Raw genomic sequence first — 23,633 nt, 5'->3', positions numbered from 1 at the left:
GTAGATAAGCATTCACAAAACTCTTCTAACTTTAAAAGCCCATTACAGTCTAAAATCTATCTTTTGAGTTCAGTTGGTGAAACAGAAAGAGTAGGAACTAAAGTGCATTCGCTTCTGGAGCCTTAAAATAACACTGCTCACCTCCGTTACTTTGAGTGTTTGTGTAACTAATTGTATTTACTTTTCTATTGCATGTAAGCAACTAATTATTATAGCACCTCTCACTTCTCATGGTATTTCTATTGCTGTAGTCACCAGCAACTTAAATATGAACAAAAAACCACAGCACTCTGTGGGCTGTACAGAGCTCAGAAAAACTATATATATATATATTTTTTTTTTTTTTAAGAAAGCACTCCTCTGTCTCTGTGACTGTGAATTCCTTTTCCTCCTAGCCAAGGGGCTGTCTGTTCTGACTGCATTCCAATTCTTTCCTCTAAGTGTCCTGCAGTCTGCTGTGCAAAGAGAGGTGGGGGGGCGGCACTGGAGCAGGAAGAATGATTCCTGAAAAGCCAGGTTCCTCCTGTACCACCTGGTGTTTCCCCATAAACAACAAAGCAGACCCACATTTTATAAGATTTAGTTGAAAATCTGCTGTGCCATGCTGCTTCACAGGAGATGTGGTTCTCATTTCAAAGAAGATAAGCTTTTGAGATGATGTAACTGGAGAATGACAAATTAGAAGGGAGAAATGTGGTAACACATCCATGGACATGGGGATGCTTCTGCCTGAGAAGGTAACCAAGTCACCAACCTGCTCTCTGGGGAGACAGGCTTGGGTGTCTGTGCAGATGAGAAAGAAGATGAGAAGGTTCTCGTGAAGAGTTCTGTCATTCATTTATTGAGCCAATTTTGTTAATTATTGGCATCTTTTGGGAGCTTTTCTGAAAAGCTGAACAATCTGAAACATTATGGGATGATAAGTTTTTGCTGAGGGGTTCTCAAAGAATATGGATGGTAGAAAACAAAATTCTTACAGTAGCACATTGAGCACTTGATGCATCCTTTCTATTTTGGCTCAAAAAAAGGAAACTAGAATTGCATAAGATGGGAATAGGAGGGACACACAGTCCCATGCAGTGACTGCCAGTGCTGTGCAGGAATTACAGAACTGTGGTCACTCTGCAGCCCTGCCTGTGCACGAGGACAGCACAACTGCAGGAACCTGTGGCAAATCCAGGTGGGACAGCTGCAAGGGTGATTGAGGGATACAAGGATCACTGGAGGAGGTGTGCCAGGGAACCAGCTGTCAAACTGAACCTGCCAGTCCTGCCATGCAAATGGAGTGCCAGGAAAACGCATCTCTAGTCAAGCCTTCCACATATTTTGGATCTGATCACGATCCCAGCAGTTCCAGCTCTGGCAGCAGCCGCTGGTCAGGAGCTGGTAGCAGTGGCTGCTCTGATTTGGGTGCAGTCAAACTGGGCCCTTCCAGCTGCTCCCCTCACAGTGCTGCACAGACAGGGCTGGCACTCTCTGTGTGCCCGTGCCAGGGCACAAGGGCGTGGGGCTGACGTGGCCGTGAGCAGCAGGCAGGGCAGGGTGATGCGGCTGGCTGCAGGCAGGGCAGCACCAGCCCGCAGCTCGCACTGCTCGGCACGTACAGCCACACCCAAACACGGAGGGATGTCCCTCTGTATCCTCCTGAGGCAAAATGGAACAGTTCCGCTTCCAGCTGCCCACAGTCCTGACTGGGCTGTGTAAGCTTGTGCTTAGTCTGTGCAGAGCAGAATGGGATATTCAGGCTCTCTTGTGGGGATGCTGAGCAATCTGCTTTGCCTTGGCTGTGGGTTAATGCAGCGCAGGTGGGAATTCCTGTGTGGATCAGGTCTGGTTTAGCAGGTGTGCAGTGAGGGAACTGAAAGGTTGCTTTGTTGACTCTGAAGGTGCAGCTTAATAAACATTACTAAACTGCAATGTTTATTAAGTTTAACTTAATAAACATTGCAGTTTAGTTTTCAGACTATGAAATGGATAGCAGCTATTTGGGTAGTAACAACTTGTGTGATATTCTCTGACTTGGCACAAAAAGAGGCTGTTAACTAAAGCAAAGGAGCTGCTCTGGAGAGAAGGAAGTATTTCCTGGCATTCCAGGGCTCTTTTGCATAACAATGCATGATTAGTTATTCTTCTATCACTTATGAACTACTTGGTTTGTCTGTGGCCAGAGTGAATTATTCATTTCAGCTGCTGTGATGAGCAATAGCAAGAAATTTCCTACCCCTCTTAAATTTAACCATTAATGAGTATTTAGTTAAATGTATTTTATTACTGCTCTTTGTTAACTAACTTCAGAAGTCTAAGAAAGAAACCAATATAGTTGTATGTTTATCAACAGGCCAAGTTCTGGTAGAAATCTCAAGAACACACAAGAAACTTAATGACAGTCTAGAGGAGAGTGTAAGTCAAATGATTTCTTCTAATTCATTTTGATTGTGAAATTATAAACTACTTTTGCCAATATTTAATAATCCTTTATTTATTTGTTTTTAAAGTTCAAAAAATTTCATAAAGAAATTATAGCTGAACTGGAGAAGAAAACAGATCTGGATGTAAAATATATGACTGTAAGTACATTCAATTCCAAAACTCCTATTTTATTTGTCTATTACAAGTCAAAGAATTTTTTTAGATGTTGTTTCCCAAGATTTAATTAATTGATACAAACTTCAATAGAAAAGCACTTATATATATAAAGATGGCCAAAATTTTCATGCTTAATTTCAGTTTAAAAGGGAACCCCTGTATGACTTCATAGCTCCTTATAAAACTACAGCAGTTGCTGAAGTCATTTGGGGTGTGTGAGCAATATCTCAGAGATCATAGTAATGCTTTTCAGTCCCTTACCCAGATACAAGGCTGACTGCATTATGAAATGATGTAAATGCTTTGATTGCAGGCAACTTTAAAAAGGTACCAAACTGAACACAGAAGCAAACTGGATTCTTTAGAGAAGTCTCAGGCTGAGCTGAAAAAAATCAGAAGGAAAAGCCAAGGAGCACGAAATGTAACGAAGTATGAGCACAAAGAAATGGAGGTCAGTGCACTGTCTCTTATTGTTTCTTTCTCTGTATGAAACTGGTCAACAGAAAAAGTTAATGGTTCCTCAAAGCTGGTGTGTGCTGAAGGCACTCCTAGAGTTTTACTGCAGCTGCAGTTGAGCTCTCACTGCTCCAGTGTACATATTCAGAGACTTCTGGTTCCTAGATTTCATCCCTTGACCAATAACTGATCTGTAACTGCACCTTTATGCAGAGCTCTACACAGGGAGCCAGCTAAACTGTGTAAATTCAGTAGTAATTTGCTATAGACTCATTTCCCTAAGCAGGCAGTGCCAGCTTGTGCTACTGCCTTTCCTACTGCCCTCAGTCCAGCATTGCCATCTTGAGGTGAAACCCGAAATGGCAAGACACTGAAGAGAAACTGGTTTAAAATTAATAAATCAGATTCTCATTGTCGTGTGTCTCTTTGAAAATACTTGCCATTGATATTTTTATTTGCATGACACTTGTACTTCCTGCTAGCTTATATATTTTTTCCTCCATATCTATTTTAATTTTCAAATAAATCTCTCTGTGTATAAACAGTAAGTGCAGGTAACAGGAGCTCCTATTTCTTACAGCCTGTCTTTTAACCTGCTTTCATAAGACTTGAGGGTTTTTTGAAGGTTCTAGGTCTGAGTTCAAGGATTAGCATATAATGAATCCTCATCATCTCAGACAAATATAGTTCAGTCCTTTTAGTAACTCATTTCCCTCCCTCCTAAATGAAGCAGAGATTCATCACAGCTTTGTGTGAATAAATGCAGCTGCGGTGGTGCAGACAAAGGTCATTAGTTTAATTTGAACACACACCACAACCCCCCTCACAACCCCTAAATAGGCTGCTAATTGCCTGTAGGGACAACATACATTCACCTGATGAGATCAGGGAAGTCAGATCTGTGCAGGAAAAGAGAGGGACTCAGAAGCAGAGCCACCCTATCCCACCCTGCCTTTCCAAAAGCTTTATCTAAGGCTTTTAGAGTTTACTTAACTGATTGGATATAACTGATTGGATATATTGGATTGCATCAAACAAAACTCAGAGGCTCTATGTGATTCTTTTTTTCCCTTTTTCCCTCAGTATTTGGAAACCGTGACCTCTCGACAAAGCGATATTCAGAGATTTATTGCAGAAGGCTGCAGAGAAGCTCTCCTTGAAGAGAAAAGAAGGTTCTGTTTTCTGGTTGACAAGCACTGCAGCTTTACCCAGCACATGCACTTCTACCATGTTCAGGTCAGTGCTGTGAGCATAAACAGAAATGTAACTCCTGAAATTCAGGCACACAGGAGTATTGAGTGTTTCCTGCAGCATGTTGACCAGCCTGTCAAAAATAGCTAAGAACTGAAGTGCCAGACAAGTGTTGTGCCCAGTTCACAGGAAATGTTTACAATACACTATTCTAGGAAATGTATTTTAGCAAAAATCAAGGGTTACTGTGAATTTTTTTTTTAATCATGTATTAAGAAAAAAATGCCTGGACTGATCAGGTACTTCCAATACCTGACCCTGCAAAAGAGATGTTTTTACAACATCTTATTTGTTTCAAAGATGTATTCCTTAGAAGAATCTTAGAAAATACTTCCATTCTGCTGGTGTAAACATTTTGGTATCATGAAAGTTAACCAGTAAATTTGTGCAATTTTATGACAAAGCCTATCTTTGACAAGTATCTTTCAATTTGGATGCAGTGTGCAGACTTCCTAAAATCCAAGCTGCCCGGCTGGGAGGAAATCTGTAGTGATGCCACCAAAGTGCCTGAAAAAGTCAGAATGATGATAGATGAAATCAGGACCCCTGGCTCCACGCCGGTCTCGGGAACGCCGCAGCCCTCGCCGATGGTGAAGAGAAACACCCTGGTAGGCTGCTCCTCGTGGCCCTGGGCTCTGCAGTGGGGCTGCAGTGGCTTCAAGAGGTTCTGCTGGACCTCAGCATGGTGTATCTCAGCTGGAATACCGTGGGCTTGGGTATGGAACCAAGAGCATTGAGCTGAAGCTCTGCTATGGGGAAAATACACAGCAGAGAAGGGAGGAGCATGTGTCCAAGCAAGGCTCAGTTCTCAGCTGGGTGCCCAGGGCTTCTCCTGCAGAACTCAGCCTCAGGGCTATTTTTGTTCCAGTCATTCCATTTCCTACATTCTTGTCTCTAAGTAATAGCATTACATAGTCAGTAGTTCAATGTAAACTTAAGAAAAATGTTATTTTCTAATTTTTTTCTTCTTCCTTTCATGATTATTAGCTTATTGGAGTACAGGTGAAATTCTCATTTCTGTTGTTTCATATTCTGTGTCATCATTAGTTGTTGAATTTCTAGAAGATTAGAGTAAGCTCCTAAACAAGAAAAATCTGGAGATCATCATGCTGTTTGCTGAAAAAAGGCTGTTGTAGCCTTCCCACTAGCAGAGTTCAGCAAGCCTCTTACAAACCTTCGATCAGCAATTCCACAGGAACACATGGGCTTTATGTCATGTTTAAATGTGTATCCTTTAGGAATATTTAAGCATTGCTCTCTAGAATTTAGTCTTGCAAAAAAGTTATTGCTGTTCCCTCAGTATTGTGATACTGTTGTTTTTGTGGCTCCAGATAGGAAACGATTTTTATCCTCACCAAGAAAATGCATCCAAAGTGCCCCCAGCTCCCACGGGCAGGGCGTACACGAGCCCACTCGTGGATATGTTCAACAATCCTGCAACAGCTCCCAAAGCACCTTCTGAAAAACAGAACCACTCAGCAGGTGAGTGTCCCTTCTCTGCAGACTGGGTAAGTGTGAATGACAGCCTGCAGTGTTCAAAATTACCTCAGGGCTGCTCTGCTACTACAGTGATGTGAATTTCAGGATGTACAGAGGAGTAGGAAATGGTCTTTACAAAGGATTTATATCATTTACCTAACGGGAGAGAGATGTGTTAAATGCAGGTCAGGATAAGTAATTTCTATTTTAATTACTTTCTGTGTGTCACTGATTAACCCAACTTAACTGCTGTCATGACTTGAAATGTCATCAGCAGAAGGCATTCCATGATTTTGAACAGGATACATCTCAGTGTTTCAGTGCACACAAACAAACACTGACAGTGTCACTCTGGCTTACTTTAAGGGCATGTAGCAGTAAGGAAGAAATACACATGGGACAAAATGCACACAGTCTGGTAGTTGTCTTCCTGAAATTTAAAATCCTTATAAGATTTGCTTCCCAAGTGTCTAATAAATTGATTTTTATACTTTCTGTAATATGGGAAACAACTAGGCTAGACCACAGCATAAGCAATACAGAACTCTTCAATGTGTAATAGAAATTCCAGCATTTCTTCCTCAAAAATATATTTACAATATATTGTGCTAGTCAAATAACATAGAGTTTTAAGCCTTCCTTTATATTTTTTCTGATAAACATCTGGTGTCCAGAAAGTGCTGAGTACCTGCAAGTCTTCTCCATGCTGAGGCACATTTGAAAGTGTCAGTTGGATTTTATACACGGTTCCATTTTTCAGAAGGGAAAATTTTCAAAGCCTTTTATAGCTGTGATTGTTTAGTACTTTTCATGCCAAAAGAGGAAAGAAGTAACCAGTTAAAACTCACAGATTTTTTTCTGCCTGTTGGCTCCACTTTATTATGCTGGGTGTGTGCATATAAAGGCATGTGCAGTTAAGAACTTCATGGTGATAAGAAACATTTGCAGTGAGAGGTGTCTCAGTGTAAAGTCTCAGACTCCATTTTCACTTGAGTTTTCCTTTATTTTTTCCTCTCAGATTACTAATTGCATTTATTTCTCTGTGTGTTAACTTTTTTTCCTGTTTTTGACAGAGAATTCAGATGATGCCAGTTTATCACGTTCAACTTCTGTTGCCACGGGATTGAATATAATGAAAAGGCAAAAAGTGAAGACAATCTTCCCTCACACTGCTGGAAGCAACAAGACACTGCTCAGCTTTGCCCAGGGGGATACCATCACCCTGCTGGTGGCTGAGGAAAAGGATGGCTGGCTTTATGGGGAGCACGACACAACCAGACTGTAAGATAATTACTCACCTTGAAGATGAAGTAAAAGTGTGTCTCACCAGATTATGTTAGCAGATATTAGTAAATGGTTTTCCACCTTTTTTACTGGCTGTCACTGACTAGGGACTTGAGGTCTCCCTCTAAGGAAAAATCTCTGCACATATTTGGTTTTACACACTAATTTGGCATAATTGGTTTATTCAAAAGTTAAATCTGTTTGCTGAGTCTACTGTTGTATTTTGAAAGATCTTTCCAATTTTATATAATATAAAAGACCTTTCCCTTTACAGAAAAGGATGGTTTCCATCATCATACACCAGACCACTGGATGAATCAGCAGAAGAAAAAGCCTTTGCCCCAGTGCCAAGGTAACATTTTGGGTGGCAATTGCAGAAGTGCCCAGATCTTCGCTAACATTTATTTTAAATGTTATTTTTGTGCTCATATTCTTTAAAGTTCAGTAACGTGTACAGTAAATACTCTCTAATAATCTGCAGTACAATGCCTTAATTATGCTAATAATGTGTTTTAATGGTTAGACACAGACCCAAGGAGTAGCTTTGGAACAGCCTTAACTCAGGAGTCCCCCTGGCTCCAGGATATTGCACCATTCTTCACTTCCAGCACTTCTGTTTTCCTGGTGCTGAAGAGATTGTTGGGTTCTGTCTTGCAGCCCTGCACCAATCCGAAGTGTTAGCTCTGTGAACCTTGTGGAGAAAGGGGAAGTTGTCCTCCCACCACCAGACTACCTGGGGGCTGCACAGACAGACAGACGGACGGAGCCTGCCAAAGGTGCTGCCGTGAAGAGTCCGAGCGAGCGAGCGGAGCAGGCAGGCCCGGTGAGTGCCCGGGGCAGGAGCCCAAAAGAACCCAAACATTCCACCCTGCTTGGATGGGCTCCTAAATGAGGCCCTGGGATGTCCTGCCTCACCTGCCTGTGCTTGACCTCAGCCCTGTGACCCATCTGTCTCCAGGAATATCAGGGCTTTGGCATTTCAGTCCATCCATCCTAACTGGAAGGGAGAAGAATTGTTCAGGGATATAACTGACAGCAGCAGGAGACTTAACCTGCACTGCAAAACTTCTCAGCCATGGAATCTGTTAAACAGGAAAAGAAATTCTCCTCACAGAAAGCAGTACAAATTCATCACCTCCAGTGATGTTAGAGCTGTGGGGCACAGGGGACTTAGAGCAGCACAAACTCTGTGTTTGCAGCTATTGCTGAGGGAGAGCTCTAACTCCTGGCTGTGTTCAGCAAAGCTGCAGCTAAGTGAAAATACATTTTTTATGAGCAGATAATGTATTACAATGCTATTATTTCTGCTATTTAAGCAGCATTCAAACTGATTCAAAATGAAGACTCATCAAATTAGGCAATTATGAGCTTTTTTGTTGCTGCTTGTTCAAGTATTTTGCTGATATGTATGTAAGGGTCATGCTTTTGAAACTTTCTCCAAAAAGCCTCTTGAAGCAGAGATCACCTTTTGAAGGCAAAAAAAACCCCCAAATTAAATAAAATAAGGTTAGCATTGCTAAAATATGAGACACTGTACCAAAGTAAGATGCAAAGTTCCATTAGTCAGTGCCATGGGAAACTTCAGGAATCAAAGAAAAATACAATTGTCTGACAGTAGCTATAAAATTATTTTATTTCTTGGTATGACTAAAATATTTTGTCTCTCAATAGAGCATCCAAACAAATTTTGGGTTGACCTGCTGTCAGATGTTTTTGCTTTCTAAGTAATCTGGTGAATCCTACAGTAGAAATTGAAGTGGCCTTTACAATCATTTTTGTAATTAAATCACAGACTTGTGTCTAGTTCTTAAAAGAACAGGTTACCTCCTGTAATGTGTAATTTGTAAAATTACTTTACAAATATAAAAAGTGTGAAAGTATGGAAGTTGTTGCTGGAGATGTGTGAAGCTCCTCTCAGTTAGAGATCTTACTCCATTTCACTGTAAGTCATGTTTTGGGATACCCTTGGCTCCCCCCCCCCCCCCCCCCCCCCCCCCATCTAAATATTCCTACGGAAAAGATTTGCACTTTTTTGGGGAACCAGAACAGTTGCATATTAGCATATATATTTGAATCCACATTCAAGTAAGTGGGTTTATTTCTCAGTAATGAACATTGTGGTGTAGGAAGTGTGTAGTTTGTGCAGTGATGTTTCTGGGACAGTGTTTTCTGTGAGGAATGAAGATCTTCTGCTGCATGAAATTATTATTAAGAAATATGACCTAAATCTCAGTGTTCAGTTACTTTCAAAACAAATATCTGGGAACTTCTGAAATTCTTCTGAAGACCAGCATCTGTATTTTGATGTATTTGTGGCTTTCATTTTTGAATGAAGAAGCCATGAGCCTCAGTAATGGTGTAATGTCAGAATTTATGGTGGCTCCCTTAGCCTGTTCTTGCTGTTGAGGCCTTCCAGTGTGATTCTGTCCAAAGCCCTTGGGAGGTGCCAGTCCAGCAGGGAGCTCTGTGCCCTGGGACCAGGTGACAGACTAAAGAGCTTAAAGAATTAGGGAGTGTGTGAAATGGTCTCAGGATCCCTGCAGTGTTCTGCTGGGGACACTCCATTCTCAGGAACTGTCACCCTAAGGGTTGTTTTGGTTTGTGGGGTTAGGTCAGGGGGTTCAGGAATAAATTTAAGGCTTGTGGACTAACATTCCTGTTGAACCAGAAACTCAAGAGGAATGGCAGATCAGCCAGCTGGCAGTGCTCTAATTAGAGCTGTACAATCTCTTTGGAAGCCAGAATGGAAACTAATAGCTCCTAGGAGTGGAACACAAATACATCTTTTTTGATAATCTAAATTTCCACAGGGAAAGCAAGACTAAAATAAATTAGAACTTCTGTAGTATAGAACAATGCCCACTTTTGTTGAGGCACCTCCTTAACTCACAGCAGCTGCTGTGACCCCATCTTAGGACAACTGCAGAGGAGAGCTGCTGCACTTGCAACCAAGTGTTTTGTTCCAAAGTCACTATTTATTTTCATTCTTGCAGAACTTCCTTGTCTTTCCTGCTTCCGTGCAAGTCCCCAAGCCCCACATCTCCATAGGCTTTGGAAATAAGCCCAACATTATGCTGGGCTGCCTTGTACAGTCATACAGGATTTACAGTGTAAAACAGTCTGTTCACTGGGCCTCCTATGCAGAAGCAGGAAATGATTCAAGGCATCTTATTTTTGTTTCAGAATACCCAGAAAAAATAGCTCAGGATTTCAAGGAGAGATGAGGAATGGTTCTTGACAGTTAAACTGTTCCTGCTGGGCTACACAAGACAGTAATATGCACAACAGTATCAACTATTAAAAGTTTATATAGTTTTATAGTTGACATAGTTTTGAGGAGGGTTGGTGTTCAGTAAGATTTAATTCAGGCATTTGTTCATTTTTCTTAATTTTAAGGGTTAATTAGGCCTAATTCCAAGGTCTAAGTCTATTTGCAGCTGATGTACTTGAGCAGTTTCATTGGAATCACAAGCCAAGCCTGAGTTAAGAACCTGCTGAATGAGGTCCTGAAACACAGCGTGCCTGGAATGGAAAGGCTGACAGGCTTTGGTTCAGCACTGAAATTTGAAGTATTAAAACCAAACTGGCCATACAGATTAATTACAGGGTCTCTTTCTGTCAGCAGGACAGCAAGATCACCTGTAGCATATTTCTACAAATTCATGTGAATATGTATCTTTTTTTTTTACAGAAACCTGACATGAATGGCATTATAAAACCACCTTTTCTAAGGTAAAATAGTTTTACACTGATTTTGTTTTGTTTTTATATTGGCTTATTTTATTTTATTGATTATAAGGGGAAATAAGGATGTTTATCATCAATTTCTCTGTGACCTTTCCCAGGCACTGCTAGAACAATATGGCTAAAATTAGTTGCACTTTCCTCAAGGGTGGCATCAAGTGCAGCACAATACACAGGCCCTTCTCAGAAAAACTTGTTTCTCCAGTAGCTTGACAGGGAGCAGGACTTAAAACCTTTCTTTAACTGACTTTGAGGGTTAAAAGCAAAATTCTTTGAAGACTGGGAGCTATTAAAAAAAGTCCAGATGTAACTGGGCATTAACTTCCCATATTTTTGGCTCACTGAGAAATGATTCTTCGTATGTAACCTGGTTTCAGAAATTCAAGTTAAACTAAGAGTTGCACAGAATCCCTGAGTCTCAGAACCATAACTTACTGTTTGACAGTGAAGGACCTGATGAATAAATTCAGGGTTTGACTCCAGAAAGCCTTCAAGTAACTTCATGCATTTCTTTTCAGTGGAGAAAACCCCTTTGCAACGGTGAAACTCAGACCCACAGTAACAAATGACAGATCAGCACCCATCATCCGATGAGCGCGCCGTCGGACACCTCTGCTTCCTCCTTCTCCACACCCAGTCTCAGCAATGACAATTACTATCTCAACTTGTCCTAAAAATTTATTTAAATGTAATTACTGTACAATAGACACATACTGGAATGGAGCTCTGATGTTTTTTAAACTTGTAGTTTCTAATTGCTTTGGGCTAGTGTTTGAACACTTGGGCTTGATTTTACAGTATGCCTTTTTCTGTAGTAGGAATTGTGAAAATACTGGAGGTAGTCTGGATACTCTAGTGAATCAGAATAAGTAATAGCTCAGAATCTTTGGCATTCATTACTTGGAAGCTGCAATGGTAAGTTCTAGACTATAAGTCTCATATGTCACCTAAAGAAGATAACAGTGATTTTTTTTCAAACAGAAGAATGTAACAACTGCCTTATTCCAGAATAGAGAATTGCCTGTATAAATGATTATATGATATTTTGTGTAAGAAAGATACCTTAGGTTATAAATAAATATTTATCCCCTTAAGAATAGACAACTTGTAATGCCTTGCTTAATGTTCACACACAAATTTCAAGTCAACAGAAACTGATTTGCAGTCTAATGTTACACTGTCAACACGTTCTTCAATGATAATTTTGTCTTTAAAAACTTGTCAAACTTTAGTCTGATAATAATAAAGCAGTGCCATGTTTTTCTCTCAAATGCCAATATAAAAAGCTGCCTTTGAAGTTCCTCCATTACTGTAGCCTACCCAAAAGAAAAACAAAGTTGAAAATTTTTGGTTAAGGAGCTGAGCAAAGGCCTGAGTGCTGGCACAGTGCAGTAGCTGAATTATGTGAAACTGATTCAGCCAGAGCAGAGCTGTGCCTGGGATTAATCCTTACCCTAAATCATTCTGTTTTACACATGCACATGTTTCCTGCAGCATCCCCTGGCTCATTCCTTTAGTGGTGCCTACTTTACTACTATAAACAGTGAATTCAAGTCATGTGAAATGCCTTTCAGTTACTTAATATCAAAAAATAGTCCGTGAGCATGTGCTGGCTGCTCTCACCCTGCCTTTCAAGTTCAAGGCCGAGGACAGTTTGCCAGAGCGCCCTGCACAAACACCCACCATCCCCACCTGAAACACCAGCTTTTCAGAGGGGTAGCACACCTCAGCCCATCTTCTACAGCACAGCAGAGGCAACTCAGCCCAGCCTGCCTGAGCTTTCAATAATTCAGTATCAGAATTCAACAATCTAAGATGCAAAAGCCTTTTCTCAGGGCAGCTCACAGCTGGCAGTGCCCCAACCTCTTTCTGCTGCAGGCAGAAGGTTCTGCTGTCTGTGAACCAACACCAGCCCCTGCATGAAGCAAAACCCTCACTAATTAAAACAGGGCTCTGATTGTGTGTTAATACGTGTCCCTGCAGTGGGGGAGAGGAGCTGGTGCCATAGAGGTAGCACACACAGCACTTACAACTCTTCCCTCAAATACCTGATGCCCTAAACATGTACAGTCTTAAACATCAATTATCATCACCGTAAGGATTCTGGCAAATACCCTTCCTTGTAGCTAGGATTACTACTCTGCTTTCAGACCACACCAGACATGTCAGTAACATATTTAATAATCCAGCCACAAATTGAGGATTGCAAAAGGAAAAGCAGTTTTATTTAGTTTTCAACAGGTGCCACTAAACATGGAAAACAAGTCAGGTTTTCATGTTTTGCAATGCACATGCTCATAAAAGATTAATTTTAAATTACATGCAAGAGACTAAATTCCTTCACACTTTACAAAACAGGTCTGAAGCAAATAAAATGATTGTACATGACATTTACATTAGAAAGAGTATGCTAACAGTTGTAGCTTCAGTAAGCACGTCCACGTTCAGCCCCTCAGCCAAAAGCTGCCCCACAGTTGGGGCATCTTCTCTGCCTCAGTGCAAGGCAGAACAGAATCCCAATTGGAAAGAATACAATGGCACACAAAACACCAAGACAGGTGAAGGTGTCCTCCAACACGCCAACCCTGCAAAAAGGGAAAACAGACTCAGTCAAAGGACACTCAACAAGTTTGTCCCCAAATCACCAGTCAGTGCTCCGGCAGTCACAAGAAACCACACCGTTTTATGGAGCAAGATGAAGTACAAGGTTTGGGGTTTGTTCCTGGCTGTTCCTGGTTTTTACTTCTCAAAACTGATCTCTCTTTCCAACTGCAGAGGAACTAATTATTGATGTCACATGGCTCCAGCTGACTCCCAGCTCCATGACCACACGGAAATTTTGTTTCAGCACAGTGCTATGACAGCAGAAATCTACCTCCATTTCAATCCCTGACTCCTTTCTGAAGTGCTGTATCTGAGCATCTCCCAAAATGAAGACAGGCAGTAAACTAGAGAATTCAGACTTTAGAAATCTGTGCAGTTACATTAAATAGTCAAGATTTGGAGTTTAGCAAAACACTCGAACAAGATGTATCAAGGCAAACAGAGCTGAGTGACCCTGAAGAGCAGGCTGTGAGCAGGGTGCCAAGGCCAACAAGCTGCTGTTCCCTTGGGAGCAGTCAGGGACAAGCTCTTGGATGTGTAAATAGAGCGAAGGAAGGAAGGCGCAGGCTCAAGAGACCATTTCCTTACAGCAACTGCTGAAACACTGCAACTTGATTAAACCTGGGAACCATTCCCCTTCCCCTCAACCACCGTCAGAAGCCAAAGGCTTTTCCAAGTGTGCTTGATATTCTGCTGCTTATACAAGTTCATGTTCCCCTTAAGCTTTCCCTCACTTTAATGCACTTTCTTTCTGTTTGCAGAGACAGAAGTTAATTCTGCATCTGGTATAAAATAAAGGAACTGTCAGGTTACCATCGATCCCAGCAGTAGCTTTATCATTTCATGTCCTCAGATAACATTATTTTAAGGCAACTAAAAAATGCAGACAAAGTTCATGTCACCACACAGATTTGAGTCTCAGCACACAAGTGTCCCACAGCTCAGAGCTGACATTGTGGCTATTCCCACAAACTCAGCATAACATGAGCCGTGGGGAGAGAACAGGAGGATCTCCCAAAGTGCTGTGGAGCTTGGGGAGAGAACAGCAGTACCTGAACTACTGAAACTCACTCTACAAAACACCCTCAGACCAAACAGAAACCAGCAGCACAAGCTCAGGAGGTGAAGCCTCTCCTTCTCCAGGTTAACCCAGTAACACACTGGATGTATGGAGAGCTCACACTCTCGAGGTTTCTGAGTAATTCAAGATTCAGTTTTCACACTGCAGATCCACCCAAGACAGGCAAAGCCCCTTTTCCAGGCAGGCATTTCAATGACATCACAAATAACATTATTTGAAAAACACACACAGTATATTACAGCTGTTTTATTTCCTGCCCTGCTCTGTGTTACACTAATGCCTTCTTTTCCTTCCACACACACTGAGCAGTTCCCTCCTGCAAGCATCCAACTCCTGCTTCATTACTCTTTTGAAATCCTCTCCTTGTCTCTTAATAATTCCATATTCAGCTCCTGCCCTGAAACCTACATTTGTGACAAGTAAGCCAGTGTGCTTAGTTAAGAGTAGAAGCAGTCTATTGGTGTGACCTTAAACACACTAACCAAACACAGAGGGATCAGTGGGGTACAGCTGCTCAGCCCCAGCAGTGATGAGCACAGCCCAGCCCCTTCCAATGAACTCTGAATCAGCCTGCAGGGCCCAAGTCCACTGGTCAGCACATTTAAAGTGTCCTTGACACTTTAAACATCGTTTCTTTTCAACTCCCTTCCTCCTGAACAGAGCTACTTGGACGTGTTTTGTGGTAGTGCAAAACCCGAACTTAAACTAAAACCAAAAACTAAAAAATTGCCATTCACATTCAACACCAGATCCAGGGACAAGGCCCAGAGAGGGACAAAGCAAGGCCCAGGGAGCTCTGCAGACGAGCAGGGACAGCCAGGCCAGCAGCAGAGCAAGGCAGCTCCAGGGACACTCAGCAGAGCTGTGCCTGCATGACCCCACACCACACCTGATGTTTCAGAGCTCCTATCATGTCTAACAGTGTGATTACAGCATTAGCCACACAAACACTTCTTGGCTTCTGCTGATTTATGTCAGCACCTAATTTTAGATGAACACTTACCCAACCACTGCTTAGCCAGTTACTAAATTTAAAAAGAAAAAAAAAAATACTTTTTATAAGGGAGACCATGGATATTTTTGCTTGTATATCTTACCTGAGATTGGAGTAATTAGAGACTCCATATTCAAACTGTGGATTCACTAACTAACCAAACATAAATTTTCTTCTACAGCATAAACCACATAAAAGCTGATTATAACTGCACCACTCCCACTCTAAAAATAAAGTGGAAAGGTTTATTTATACTGCAAGCAGCATCTTGCATTTAAGCTATAACTGCAGCTGCCAGCACCATACAGTAAGGTCAATTATGCCCACTGACAAGTACTTGAAACCAAATTGTTTTTCAGATAACCCCCTTTTTCAAAGTAACTCTCACATAAAGATCTTAAGTCAAATGCTCAGGATGAGAGGCTGATAATGAGATCTGTGAACACAGCATTGGTCTGATTTAACACATGCATTTTTAGACTTATCACTATATCACAGTATTTAAATGTGGGCTTATCAGCATTTTTTAGACCTTACAAATACATTCAAAGGGTCACCCCAGGTAATCAGAGACAGGCTGATTGTACCACAAGCTCTGTCAGACATGAAAAGAAACTGCACTTGAGAAAACTGCTGTCCTCCACAAAGATCACTGACCAACCACCTGGAATTTTCAAATCATATCCCATCTTCTGCCACAGAGGTTGGTTGAGTTTCAAAGTTTAGATTTGAATGGGAACATCAGAGTGGGACAAGCATGGACTACAGCAGCTGCATGCTAAATCTTTAATTTTGAACATACAAACAAAACCAGCCAGAGATTCTTCATCATCTCCTGGCTAATGCAACAGCAGCAGCTATGTTCAGAATGTTTAAATCTCACCTGCAGCTGCAGAAGAAAAAGAACTGACAATTATATATGGAACTACTGAGCAAGCACTGGATGTTTACAGTTTTGATTTCTGTGAAGAGGGGTATCAGCTCCTCCAGCCTCAGCTTGATGGCGTCTTGAATGGTTGTTGATCCACATTCACAAGAAGCCCAAATCTCTATGTAGCCACTGGCTTGCCCTCCTCAGCACAAGATACACATATATGTAAATGCAATTATATTTAAAAATCACTTCCAAGTGAGAGGCACAACAGTATTTACAGATTTATCTGAATTTCCTTGTGCTTTAGGCCTCATTTGCTATAGAGGCCTGGCTGCAGAAGCAGAGGAATCCTGGCAATGGGAGCAGCCTGGATCTAGCTGTTTGTCCTTACTGAAATGCCTCCAAACCACCAGCCCTCCCTGCTGCAGGAGCAGCACTGCTTTAATTCCAGCTCTGATCAGGAGACAAGGCTCAAGGTTGCACACCAAGAGCCCAGCCTGGCAAAGGAGGCTGAGCTCAGCAGCCAGAGCTCCCCGTGGGGTGCACATCCAGCAGGCTGAACCCCACTGAGCCCTGCTGGGGCCTTTCCTCCCTTGTCTGCACACACAGCCCCACCAGCACTGCTGCGGTGAGCAACAAACCAGGGCAGCTCCCTCCTCTCTCCCAGGACAACTCATTCTGCAATGAAATCCTAACTATCACACAAGTACTCTTCAAGACAAATGGTGATTCTAAGAAAAAACAGTGCTGTAATTTGGGGCCAGTGACAGGCTAGGCATTAGAGACCAGATTATTATTTTTATACAGTCCCATTAGGGAATACATTCCTGCTGTGCCTTATTTTTCTAAGAAATGAAACTTCATGAGATTAATGTGTTTTGATTATTGTCTCAAATCAGGTCAGACCAGTGGAACAGAACCCCTCAGAAGCGGCCAGAGCTGTGCTGTTCTCATCTGGGACCCTGCCACAGCCTTGTCCCCCCTCTCTGCGGGGCTCAGTGAGCAGCTTCCTGCTGCTGAGCTGGGAAAGGTCCCAGCTCTCCCAGCCAGGAATTCCAAACTGCCCTCGTGGCATCTGCCCCAGTCTGCTGCATCAAGCCTTTCTTCTTCCCTGTCCTCTTCACAGCACTCTCCAAAAGCTATTGCAGAGTTTGCTTCACTCACAAGGTTCAAAAGGATCTCCAGCTTGCTGCTGGAAACCAGAAATCCTCAGGGTTGTTCACACTGTCAGACATGATCTCTAAACAGGTGTTTTGCTGTTGCCTTTTTTAAAATTCCTTGCATATTTAACCAGTGAATATAATTAAATTATACTAAGAATATTTACATTAAGTTTATTTATAACTTGTGAATAACTGTAGAAAGCCTGTATTCTGAGCAGCCTTTTATCAAAGCCCACACAGCATTTGTGACTGAAATAACAGAAGACCAGAAGGCTGAAATTTGGAAGGACTTGATCACCTAAGTGCAATTTTTCTAGTCTATTCCCTCAGGAGATGTGTGTAATGGATGAAAACAAAATTTCAACTGAAACCTGAGAAGTTACAACTTGATAAAGTGAAAAAAACCCCCAATAATTAAAAAAAAAAAAAAAACCAAACCAAAACCAGAACACCACAACAACAAACCAAAATCACACCTGTGGCAGGGAGAATGCTGTAAGACATCTCAGAATAAATACAATTTTAATTAAACTTGTCTCATCTTCCAGTTCAGGAAGAAGCTTCAATGTTGGCATAATCTGAGACCCACTACAAGGCTGGTCCAGCAGATGCACTGGAGCTGTCAGAAGTGAAAGAGCAAGGGAAAGGACCTCACACTGCTGCACTTTCTCCCAAGCAACTGAACACAGTTAAACAAGAAATTAAAAACCCAACAGGCTCTCCCCCAGATTTTGAGGGAACTGGCTTTTGCAATCATCAGATCAAGAGAATGTTTTTACAGTTTTTAAAAGGAACTTTCTTCTGTTAAATAACAGGAAAGCAAACATTCCTGAGCAGTTAGTTATCGACAACAACAAAAGACAGAGAAAAAGAAAATGAAAGTGACCACAAGTAAAGCAGCCAGGCTGCATTCTCCAAGCTAAAAAGATAATTCCACAGCAGGATATCTACAGTCAGTGCCTGTAATGACTCAACACATACTCGGGAACATAAAATAGTTTAAAAGCAGGACTTGGCCAAACCTTAAATGTCAGCTAGAAGCCATAAAGCTGACAAGATTGTGCAACTCAGTTTAATTCTCTGTACATCAGGGCTGGGAGAAGAACACACACTGAGAAAAGAGGACTGCAACCACCAAAGACATTCTGAGAGTGCAAGGAAGGATGGAACACATCAAAACTGAAGTCTGGAACTAGAAAGCAGCACTGACCAGTGATGAATGAGCTCGATGTGAGGAACAGCTCTAAGCAAGACAGGGGAGTCATCCCTCAGATGGCAGCAGTGCTTCACTGGGAGAAGGGCAGGAATGCAATTACCAGTCACCACAGGCACATCACCAACTTCAGAGAGCTACTGCTGGAGAAACTTTGTACTTTTTATGACTAAATACCATAAAAAAAGCCTAAAGATGGACTGTACTCGAGCCAGCTTATTAACTGCAAGATCACTCATGACTGCAGTAAAATAGACACCAATTCAAGTACGAAACCAATACTGCATATTTCTCCTGAACACCACATATTTTAAGTTGGAAATGGTTTTGATTTCAATCAGCAACATGAATACATGCCAGACTGCTTTGTATTCCTGATGGCAGAAATTCTCTTGATGGCCTTTAGGTTCCTCCATCAGTTACATCATCCCACAGCCACATACAAGGCTATTCCTGGTGATCTAAAGCAGATGGATTTCTCTAACAATCATGCATCATCAAATCAGGAAAGTAACAGGACAACTGACCTGGTAGTTTAATAACAAAGTTTTTAATGCACCATTAATAACTTTTAATATTTTTCAATGCCCCTTCAACATCTTTTCTGTTCAGGGTGGTATTCAGAGTGCAGCTGCACATTGCATTTGTCATAAAATAGGTTTCCAGGACATGGAAGTAAACTAGAACTGTGCTTAAGGTCTTGAGAAGTCAAAGAGGATTGAGTTTTTTCTCAGTCAGGACAATTAGGAACTAACACTGTAATAGGGCAAAGGAAACTAACACACCATTACTATATACATTTATTCATCCTTTGGATTCCCTGATCCAGAATATTTCACAGTTCTCCTCACAATTTATTTTTTCAAAGCCTAAAACAGAAACTGAGGATCCAAGAGTAAACTAGGATTTTGTGGAGAGTATTTTCCTTTAGGAAAGAGTCCACAATGGGTACTTCCAGCTGGGCATACCTGATGACTTAAGAAAGCTATTCAAGTGAGATCACTTAAAAACAACTAACAACAGACTCCTCATTTCCAAAAATTTGGCTAAAATTATGTATTGTAACATAACTTAATGCACAAATGATTGTTTAAAAACTCTTCCCTAGACCATCCCAGAAGCCTCCAGCCTGAACTCAGCAAGTGTTTGAACAACACTCCCAGGCACACAGTGGGATTCTTGGAGTGTCCTGTACAGGGCCAGGAGTTGGACTAGATGATCCTGATGGGTCCCTCCCAATTCAGCATATTCTATGAACTTCCAGAAAAAAGAAAAAATAATAGCAACAAGAGCCCACCCATTTTAAACTATTTCCAAGTGCACTTCCCCAGTGAAATGCTTTGAGCTGTCCTGGGGTCAGGGCCAGAAAACCTGTGTGTATAAACACACTGCCTGCCTCTCTCCAAGCCATGCACAGCATCTGCCCTGTCTCCTGGCTGAGCATCAGCATCAGCATGTTGATGTAATCACTCAGGTGGCAGGATCTACCACATCCTCTGAACAGCTCAGCACTTGCTTTCCCCCAGTTTAAAACACACACCTTCTAGATCAATAGCTCCAGCTGGTACAGGTTTTTCAGCCTTAACTAGTGCCATTTCAACAGGCACCTGTTTTTACATAACACCACAGGATACTTCTTATTTGAATCCACCTTTGAAGGCAGGTATTGACTCTCAGACAAACACCAACTTTACCACTGCAGCCTCTGCCATATGACATCCTGTGTCACATTCATCACACACCAAACTGGAATCACTTCAGCTGCTCAGGCAGGTTTCCTACACCTTCTGGAAGGCAAGGAAGGGCTCAGACCTGCAGAGTATCAAGTGCCTCCGTGCAAGACAGCCCAAGGGTAACTCCTGTACACTTTAACAGAGGGGAATGAGCCTGCATTTGAATCACAGCTGGCCAGGCAGAGCAGTGCCTGAAGTGCAGCAGCAGCAATCCCTCTGCCCTCAGCCATGGCCAACATCCCAGGAAGAGAAAACTGAGAAGTGAAAGGGACTGCAGCTGACTTACAGCACCAGTGAGAAAACTGAGTGCCTCCTTCCTTTTTTATGGCTGTGATCTCCAAGGGGGAAGTTGTCCTCTTGCTGCAACTCCATGTAACAGCTGACCACTTTTTCTGGTTTTCACCACCACAGCACACTGACATTTTTGGTCTGGTCTATCAATTTCTCTGTTCTTCTGCAGTTAAAGGACTTTTAGAGATCTTTTAAAGCTTTAAGCCACCAATGTTTTTAACCAATACTGACAATCACCCTGCCTGGTTTTCCAGTTTGGACTGGGAATGGGAACACACACCACAACAGCAGAAGTTCTTCCACAGTACTGCCAGAAAACCAGAAGTGACGACGGTCAAAGATTACAGAGTTTCACAATAAAATCAAGCTACTCACCATCACCAGGCACAAACACATCAGAAAGGACTTCCTGTCATGCTGTCCCCCAAGAACTGACCTGTTACATCTGTTACTGAAGTGCCATTTCATTAGAAGTATCACTTACAGATGCTCCTCCATCTTAAAGAACAGATTCATCTTTGAAGTGTCTTGCATTATTTATAGCACATGTCACGAGCCCACCAGGACAAGCTCCCAACTCACAAACCACAGCATTCCACTCCTAGACCTCAGTGCCTTTTCAGTTAATTGCAATACACACACAAAGAAAAGCTACTGAAAACCGAGGAATTATATGGATACCTCTATCTTAAATAACAAAACCCAAGATTGAATTTAGTTCCTCAAGAGCCATTTTACCTGCAGGCAGGACAGCCACCAACTACTACCACAGAAGTGGTGGTGGCAGGCTGCTGAATGATGGTGTACGTGCTCGAATAGTTTGGCTGTGATGTCGGTGGAGGAACAGCATACCCTAAAATAAGAAAAAACCTTCAATCACCACACACAAGGTACACAGAACAATGATAATTTACAAGTATGACAACAAAACACAGAAAATAATAAACAAGAATGTAGTCTTGATTAAGCACTTTAAGCTCTATCAAAATCAGAACTGGAACACCTGGCACATCTAACAGCAAAGCCACTTCATAAACCCAAGTATCAATTTAACCATCCCAAAAGGACACTGAGCTAATAATTAACTTCAAGATTTTGTTTCAATGCTGCTGAGCACCAGGGAAAAACTGTTTAAACAATGACCACAGCTTTCACTTCTAGATGTTGTATATCAAGAATGTCCCACTCCAGCAGATGAACTATTTGAAACAGAATAAATCTTCCTCTAGTTTCAAGCTTTAATTCCATATACTAAGTTTCTAACTGGAAAGCAAGGTAGGAGTGATAGGATGCAAGCAGAAAGAGACAGCATAGAAAAAAACCCCAACTTTCAGAAAGTCCATGTTGTTAGCAAAAGAATGACTAATTTTCATGGCTGTAGATAGAAGACAGAAGGCCTTAACTGCTTTATTAACATTAAGAACTTTATATTTCAAAAAAGCTTTTGAAACGGTTGGTTAGATGCATACAGTGTAATAAAGGCACAGTTTGCCCAGTTATAATCCATTTTGAGCTTATTTCCCAAGTTCTCAGACCTTCTCCAGTCAAGTTATTCACCTGTGAAGTCTGGCAACCTCACTACTCAAACCGAAAATAACCACTAATAGCTGTATTGCAGGAAAACAAGTTATCAACAGGAAAATCAATCTATAGCCTCAGGGCTCGACTCAAAGACGGGGTCTGTGTCTGCCGTGTAACTTCTGTAACTTTCGAAGCATTCCTCTTTCCCGAGAGGCTACTTCATTCCTCGGCAGATGTTAGTATTAATTGTTAATGAAAGCATTGCATCTACTCACCTGACTCAGTCCCTCCCAGACTACTGAAGTGTATCAGAAAAAACAAACATTAACCAGAGCAGAGCGAAGCGCAGGCAAAGAACAAGTTTGGGGTCTGTGTCAGCGCCGAGCAAACCAGAAACCCCGCGCGTGTGAGGAACGCCCGCAGCCCCAGCCGGGATTTCGGGGAGAGCACAAGCCCAGCGCCTCAGGGGCCCCGAGGGAAGGAGGGCCAAGGGAGATGGCGCTTGGGAGCACCTGGATCCGGCGCAGCCGCCCCCTGCGCTGCCTTCCAGCGGGGGAGCCGCGACAGCCCCAGCGCCTCCGGGCGCCGGGGAACGGCCCGGGAGCTCCCCGCTCCCGCCGGCCGGCCCAGCCCGGGGCCCCGGGAGCTCCCCACAGCGGCCCCCGCCGCAGCGAAGGCGCTCCGCACACCGGGGACCCCCCGCCCGCAGCCCCCCGGAGTCGGCGCCGCCCGTGACCCACCTGGGGCGGCCGCGGCGCCCGGGTAGGAGTACGGCGGGGGCGGCTGGAAGCCGGGCTGCGGGGCGGGGATGGCGCCGTAGTTGCCGTGGCCGTAGTCGTAGCCCGGCGCGCCCGGCGCGGCGGGGCTGTAGGCGGGGGGCCGCTCCTGCAGCAGCGGTTTGCTGTCCATGCTGGGCCGGCGCTGCCTCGTCCCGCGGGGCCGACCANGGTCACGAGGCCGCCGCGCCCCACGTGACGCCGCTCCCCGAGCGGCGCGCGGCGGCTCCGCGGGGCGGCGCAGGGAACCCGCGGCCTTAAAGGGGCCGCGCCCCGCCGGCACCGGCGCCGACTGCCCCGCACCGACACCGACTGCCCCGCGCCCCTGTGCCGCGGTCAGCGGCGCCGTGAACACGCTGCCCCAGCTGGGGGTACCGCGTTCCCCAGCTCGGACACCGAGAGCAGCCGGCAGGGCGAGAGCGCGGTGCTCGGCAGTGCCCGGGGCTCCGCGCCGCCGCTGCCGGCCCTCAGCCGACGGGACTTCGCACGCGCTCGCTCCCGGTCCAGCACCGGGCGCTCTCCGGCCGTCCTGCGCCCGGGGTGACCCTGCTCCCGCCCGGAGCTCGGCCACATCAGCACGGCT

At 43.3% G+C, this 23,633-nt stretch overlaps 2 protein-coding genes across 2 annotated transcripts in view; one reads left to right on the top strand and one right to left on the bottom strand.

The window, feature by feature from the left end:
* BAIAP2L1 (BAR/IMD domain containing adaptor protein 2 like 1) overlaps positions 1-12,070 on the top strand; it is a 35,428-nt gene extending 23,358 nt beyond the window's left edge. Inside the window, exons 4-14 of the mRNA XM_041401650.1 lie at positions 2,339-2,400; positions 2,496-2,567; positions 2,900-3,037; positions 4,126-4,278; positions 4,734-4,901; positions 5,625-5,775; positions 6,846-7,053; positions 7,331-7,408; positions 7,714-7,879; positions 10,748-10,788; positions 11,319-12,070. Coding sequence (XP_041257584.1) covers positions 2,339-2,400; positions 2,496-2,567; positions 2,900-3,037; positions 4,126-4,278; positions 4,734-4,901; positions 5,625-5,775; positions 6,846-7,053; positions 7,331-7,408; positions 7,714-7,879; positions 10,748-10,788; positions 11,319-11,394 — 1,313 coding nt within the window. The 3' untranslated portion in view covers positions 11,395-12,070. The remainder of the gene's footprint in view (positions 1-2,338; positions 2,401-2,495; positions 2,568-2,899; positions 3,038-4,125; positions 4,279-4,733; positions 4,902-5,624; positions 5,776-6,845; positions 7,054-7,330; positions 7,409-7,713; positions 7,880-10,747; positions 10,789-11,318) is intronic.
* A 926-nt stretch (positions 12,071-12,996) lies between these two features.
* BRI3 (brain protein I3) lies at positions 12,997-23,271 on the bottom strand. The gene is made up of 3 exons (XM_041401794.1): positions 23,015-23,271; positions 21,492-21,606; positions 12,997-13,385 (listed from the first exon to the last, which is right to left on the bottom strand). Exons 1-3 carry the CDS (start codon positions 23,181-23,183, stop codon positions 13,253-13,255), a joined length of 417 nt encoding a protein of 138 aa, XP_041257728.1. The 5' UTR covers positions 23,184-23,271; the 3' UTR covers positions 12,997-13,252.
* Between the last annotated feature and the right edge of the window lie 362 nt (positions 23,272-23,633).

Source organism: Onychostruthus taczanowskii, unplaced genomic scaffold (assembly GCF_017590055.1).
Source record: "Onychostruthus taczanowskii isolate IOZ18803 unplaced genomic scaffold, ASM1759005v1 scaffold19, whole genome shotgun sequence".
NCBI classification, from domain to species: Eukaryota; Metazoa; Chordata; class Aves; order Passeriformes; family Passeridae; genus Onychostruthus; species Onychostruthus taczanowskii.
The sequence above is the reverse complement of the archived record's forward strand: the minus strand, read 5'-3'. Positions and strand labels throughout refer to the sequence as shown.